Raw genomic sequence first — 6476 nt, forward strand, 5'->3', positions numbered from 1 at the left:
ATCCAGATGGTGCTGGTTGCTTTTGTCACCTTGCACTCGGGACTGGCACCACGCTACTGTCCTCACGTCCAAGCAGTCAGAAAGGTTGGTGACGTAACAAAGTAAAGGCACTCAGCCTTTCACCTACTACCTGCAAAATGTACAACCTCATGATTATGTGTACACAGTGACAATAGAAACAACTGAATTGAATTTGTTGGGTCTCTAAAGACTGTTATGATATAAATAAAATAAAACTGAATCAAATAAAAATGCACCACAAAAGCCTGAATTACCATTGACTGTCCTCTGGTAAATGTAGTTTCCTGTACCTTTGTCTGGTACTGTACAAAAGTTATACAGGATTCAACCAGGCCTTGAAAATCCTTGAAAGTTTGAATTTAGAGAAAGTGTTACAGTGGTGTAAAGGTGAACAGATGTCATTGAAAGTATTTGACTTATTTTTAGCATTTATTTGTTGTTTATTTAGCAGTATATACTGCTATTATACTTGTTATTTGTGAGAAGAGGATATTTTTTATTTGTAGTCCCTGGACAGATGTCACAAAAGATGTCCCTAAAAACAGAGAATAAGACTGAAATTAAAAAGTTATTAAAAGTTATTGAGACTATTCAAAGGAAAATATTAATGTTAATAGAAACACATTTTCATGCACTATTTAAAAGTTTGCAACACAAAAGTTCATAATAGAAACATACACATATAAAACTATAAAATGGCAAACGTTAAATGTTAATAGAAATACCAACAAAACAACAATGTGTTGAAATGTTTGACACAAATAACAGACATGAAAAGTGTGTACAGTATATAAAATACATAAAATACAGTCAGCATAGACCAGACTGGTGTCAGTCCCATTTTGAAATTCTGAAATAAATATGACGGTAGACAGACATGACATATATATATATAAATGGTCTGTAGCCTGATATATGAAAGATGTTGAAGCCCTGCAGTGAGTAAAGTCTAAATATAAACTTGACCTGACTTTGAGGTGTGTCACAGCACAAGTTAAGATATGAAGTGCAGACATCTTTGTGGAGATAATATGGGTGTTCTTTTTCTCAAATTCACACTGGATGATACATGTTTTTCAAGGTTAATTTATAAAATAGAATAGTAAAATGAATAAAAGCCATAAATTGAGCCATTAATTATTAGAACTATTAATTAATATGAATACAAGCTTCTCTAAACTACAGCAAACATTGTATCACTTTATTTTTCAGGGCAGAACTTTGTAATCACTTCGTTCCCATCTTTGTCTTATCTCCATTCATGTTCAAAGTTGAGGGGCGTTGCTGCTAATTACTTAATAAGTCACGAGACTTGGATATACAAATAGTATTGACTCGCGCCTCACCACGAGCTCTGACTTTAAGTGAGGGTCCACTGCCATCATGTGGTGAGGAGGTCGACTTGGCCTCAGTGTGGGGAATCAACAGGTTGAGTGCTCACTGTGTTTAAATGTGGCCACTTTCAGTCCGTTGAAGGATCACTTAAAGGGGTCATTGTGCGTCATGACGCACAGATTTTCACTTGAAACCCTGACTGGATATTTTGGAAATGTTTCATGGTGAATAGGTTGCTATTTTTCTCCACCCAGAAATAGTAATAATATAAGTTGAAGCCCACCCAGTTGACGGTGGTGAAACGGTTAAACTGAGACATGAGTACAGCTCATTGCTGTTCATGTGTGGTTAAAAGCATTTTTCTGAGAGTAACTCACATTACAAACATATGAAGACGTCTCAACACAAACCTTCTCTGCGGTGATGCTGTGCGTAACTGCGTGACGGAGTCGAGCGTATTCAAAACACCACCCTATCACCCGTGTCAAAGTCAAATGTTCGTTATTAATGTACGAGTGCTGGAGTTCTTCACTTAGAGACATCATCACATTGAGCCATGCAGAAGTTTGTGCTTGTTTTCATTTTTCTAGATGTTCTGGTGCGTTTGGGTACCGGTCAGCACTATGTTGGACCGTGGAGACAACGGATTCAGTGGGAGAATAACGGTCAGGTGTACAATTTACTGAGCACTGGGACTCAATATCGTTCACCTGCGCAGGTGAGAAGACGCACTCAGATGTTATTGACGACTAAAAACCATTTTAATCAACTTCAAGCTCCAGTTGCGTTCACGAGATCCTCCAGGACCCGATCTGGAAACTTTGGTGGTCACTCTCAACAAAACGACGCTAATCAAGTGGATGCGTCCGTTCTTAGTGCTGGTGATGCGGGTCAGTATTTACTCGCCTCGGGACGACCCGGGACACAAAGTCAGTCTCCACCGCGCGTCGCTACCAGAGGAGAGGCTCCGGGATACCGTTCACAACATGCATCATCTAACGGCACCTCTGCTGCGTCCACCGTCATCCAGGAGTTCTCTGGCAGCGGAGTCCCAAGAGGAGGCCGGAGCACACCTGGAGATGACGCTGGTGCACAACAGGCCACTGCCTCGCCGGTAAGATCACCGGACTTTACGCACATCCGTGGCGGCAGAATAAGATCTGACACCTCGGAATCAACTGCCCGGTCACATGCTACACCTGGATGGGTCCCCGTGGCGGAGGATAGTGGGAATGCACGTCGCATCCCGCAGCAAACCAGCGAAGGAGGCGCACGCAGCGCGCAAAGAGCGCATTCACTGACCAGAGTTACACCGGAGTCAAATGTTTCTCCCACAGCGCTTTCGAGTAACGCCGTAGAAATACACTTTCCTCGTCCGAGGCCGGATACAACACGGACTACGGACATGAGTGACCCACGAGATCCACACAGTATTCATCACAGGAACTCAGTTTTCTATGATGTTTACCCACCAGATCGCAGAAACAGGATCACTGTGCGCCCTCCACCTGCACCGGGCTATGGAACCAGGTTCTTCCACAATGGTGAGGCAGACAGGAGACTACATACAAAGGTTATAATAAGTAGTGAGGCTGAGGCACGCACTTTGAACGCAATACATTATGATATTTATACATTATATTTCTTAACTGAAGATCAAAGCCTGAAAAATCAATGAGCCCCATCTATTACCGATCATTATTGGTGGAGCACTGCTGACGCACAGATTCCTCATTTACACGCTCAACATTTAAATCACATTTTTGTTCTAATGCAGATTTTAATGCATTTTAATGAGAGTGATTATATTCATTTTAATGTCCCCTTAATGACAGGACTAATGTCTTCAGTATGGAGGCCTCTGAGCAAAATTAAATTAAATGGTTGATTGATTGCAAGTCATTAGCCATTGTAAGTTATAATGAAGTATCCAAGTTCTCAATTTAATAATGCCCTTAAGTATGTTTTAAAAGTGTTTGATATTAAATGTTTAAGAACAAAACTTACTTGTTTCTATCAAATCAGCGGCTATAGAAGTCTAACTTGTAAAGAAAAGGGTGAGATGAGTATCTTGTGATGTGTTCTGCCACAAATTACTCAGAGAATATAACCGGGAAGCTCTTTTCCAGAGGAGAGACTAAATATCACAAATTTGTTGTCCAAACTTTTCAAAAGGCTTCAGGAAAAGGCTTCTATATTTTCTATTTCTATGCATGTACTTAAATAAACTTATATTTTCTCTGCAGGTCTCCCAGACTTGGTCCCTGACCCTTATTACATCCAAGCTGCCTCTTACATCCAGAGGGTGCAGATGTATGCACTTCGCTGTGCTGCTGAAGAGAACTGTCTTTCCAGGTGCACATATATATTTCTATAAGTGAAAAACAATCAATTTATATAGTTTTAGAGTTTAGATTTAGAGTCAGTATAGATTTTTGTGATGCTCATTGTCCTTGACATGCACTTTTCTGTGTGTTAACATTACATATAACATAACAACATACCATATAAAGAACAAATAAATATTAATAATCATTTAGGATTCCTTTGAGGTTGCCACGTTAGGATGTGTGTTGGCCTTTGTCCAGTTTAGAAGCTACAGCTGAGTGACAGAGCGACTGGATATTGGCCACTGTCCGAAATTCTCTCCTCTGATCTGGGCTGCCGCTTTGCCAAATAAAAGAGGCTCTGAAATGAAAGGAGAAGGATTCCTGAGGTGAATGCAAAAACTACTGAGGCAAGACCAGAAACCACCTCTGTCACTGCAAACAGTAAATCACTTTTATGTAAACTGGTCATTGAGAAGGAGAAGGAGCTCAATGTGCAGTGAAGTGTGTGTGTGTGGTAGTGGATAATGTGTAAAGATACCACAAACAAAAAGGTGATGCAGCTGTGCACTCAGTAGTTTCTGCTTACAGTGAAGATACTATTGGTAAACTTGGCTCATTCTTTTCCTGTTTCCTTTTCCTTCAGGTCTGCGTATCATCCAAGTGTGAGGGACCTCGACTACAGAGTCCTGCTGCGGTTCCCACAGCGAGTAAAGAACCAAGGAACAGCAGACTTCCTCCCAGTGAAACCCAGGCATGAATGGGAATGGCACAGCTGCCATCAGTGAGTTTTGTGTTTTTATCCAAGTACAAAAAGACCACCCAGTCCACGCACCATTGTGCAGTTATTACTGAATAGATTGAGATTATATCAGGAAATCAAACAAAAATAACAATTAGTCTCAAATATATTTTCTTTTTTAGACTGTAGTCCCATCGCTGCCAAAATACTGAGATGTAGTCCTCACAGAGAGTATTAACATATTACATTTTCATCAGTTAATCTGAGCATAAATCATTAACTATCAAAGAAGAGCTGGTTGACTCTGCAGCTGTGGCTCAGGAGGTAGGTGGTTGCAGGGTCCTTGTGCAATACACTGAACCCCATTTGCTCATTTGATGTTTGGCATCTTGTGTGGTAGCTCTGTCTGTGTGTGAATGGGTGAATGAGAGACTACAAGAGGATAAATTTACCGTTTAGTAAAATAAATACAACGGCCTTTCAGAGACTCCAAATAAGCAGCACGTAATGGAAAATCATTTTCTGCCACTTACAGTTCACTTCATTTTCTGGTGCTGATGATCAGACCATATTTTACACGTGAGAACAGTCTTTTTTAGCGATATAAAGTGATACACCTGAGGTGCATCATGTTCACATATCTCATATGAATAACTTTGTCTATTTTGGCCGCTATATCTCCAATATGAGCTGACTGAGGCAACACTTTGTCTGGGTCCTTGCTTCCATCACCGACTGCTTGCTCATGGTGGGAATTGTTGGGTCTCTGTAAATAATATTAACCAGAGTACAGCCTGGACATGTTCTATATGGAAAGTGTCATGAGATTTGGTGCTGTATAAATAAAATTGAACTGAATTATATGTCTTTATCTTTTTGTGTGTCATTACCACAGGCATTACCACAGCATGGAGGCCTTTAGTAACTACGACTTGTTGGATGTCACCACTGGACAGAAGGTCGCAGAGGGACACAAGGCCAGTTTCTGTCTTGAGGACACTTCCTGTGACCCGGGAACACGACGACGCTTCGCCTGCACTGTTCACACACAGGTTAGTTTATTCATATTTGTTTGATCATTTCATTAAAACAAATTGATTAGATGTTGATTCATTACTTGACATATTTGGAAGTAATATAAGTCTCCCCAGGGGCTCAGTCCTGGTTGCTACGATACATATCACGCCAACATCGACTGCCAGTGGATCGACATCACTGATGTGCCACCTGGAAACTACATCCTCAAGGTGGGAGTGTGAAACTTCTTTATGAATAGATAAATAATCATCTGAAGCAGATTTCACATCAGCTGTTTCTACTGTTCCTCAGGTGACAGTGAACCCCTCACAGCTGGTTCAGGAGTCGGATTTCTCCAACAATGAGGTGCTCTGCGACATAAGGTACACAGGAAGCTATGTCCAGGCAAGAAACTGCAGGATCACAGTGTAAGTCAGTCTTATGGTGTTCTCACTCTTTATAACTGAAACCAAAAATTAAATTAAAAAGAAGAGCTCATCACTGATGTCTTTGTTTCACAGAAGCTGACCTGACTGAAGCTTTCCCACGGGTATTACATTACCTTCTTATTGCTCTTAATCTACAGTTGCTACTCTGTTGTGCAGTTTTACATTAAAATGTTTGCTACTTTATAAATTAATCTGTTTGTATTTATGTCATATGGTATATGTGTGTTGTTTGTAGCAATGCAAGGCTGTACTGTTTGCTGTATGTCTGCAGAAAACTTGAAGAAAACATGTTAGTGTGATTGACAAATATTCACAATTCATGCTGTGTGACTTGGCGTGGTGCTCTTCTCCCCTGAACTTTATTAGCATTTTGTCAGCGAAGCAATCCTCTGTCTAATATTCACAGCATATTTGTTGAAGTGAAGGAAGTGCTGTTAAGATATGAAAAACTAATACTTATGCATGCATTTCAAGCAGTATGGTCTGTATGATTTTGTGTATAGTCTGTTCGTTTACAATCTGGTGAAACAGTTGATTGTTTGAAAGCTGTTCTGGATTTTTATTATGTTTTATAATAAAGTTTAT

General features: G+C 40.3%; 1 protein-coding gene across 1 annotated transcript; it reads left to right on the forward strand.

The window, feature by feature from the left end:
* Nucleotides 1-1287: 1287 nt before the first annotated feature.
* On the forward strand, nt 1288-6476 carry loxl5a (lysyl oxidase-like 5a). Its single transcript, XM_019256810.2, has 7 exons — nt 1288-2900; nt 3603-3711; nt 4330-4467; nt 5321-5477; nt 5577-5672; nt 5755-5870; nt 5964-6476. The coding sequence occupies exons 1-7, from the start codon at nt 1913-1915 to the stop codon at nt 5968-5970; spliced, it is 1611 nt and encodes a 536-aa protein (XP_019112355.1). The 5' UTR covers nt 1288-1912; the 3' UTR covers nt 5971-6476.

Source organism: Larimichthys crocea, chromosome XVII (assembly GCF_000972845.2).
Source record: "Larimichthys crocea isolate SSNF chromosome XVII, L_crocea_2.0, whole genome shotgun sequence".
NCBI lineage: Eukaryota > Metazoa > Chordata > Actinopteri > Sciaenidae > Larimichthys > Larimichthys crocea.

Bases quoted from the DNA above. Each gene is read 5' to 3' on its own strand.
- loxl5a (XM_019256810.2), top strand. From the start codon at position 1,913: ATGCAGAAGTTTGTGCTTGTTTTCATTTTTCTAGATGTTCTGGTGCGT. The intron at 5,478-5,576 runs GTTAGTTTATTC...AAGTCTCCCCAG, and splicing joins CCTGCACTGTTCACACACAG to GGGCTCAGTCCTGGTTGCTA. The intron at 5,673-5,754 runs GTGGGAGTGTGA...ACTGTTCCTCAG, and splicing joins CTGGAAACTACATCCTCAAG to GTGACAGTGAACCCCTCACA.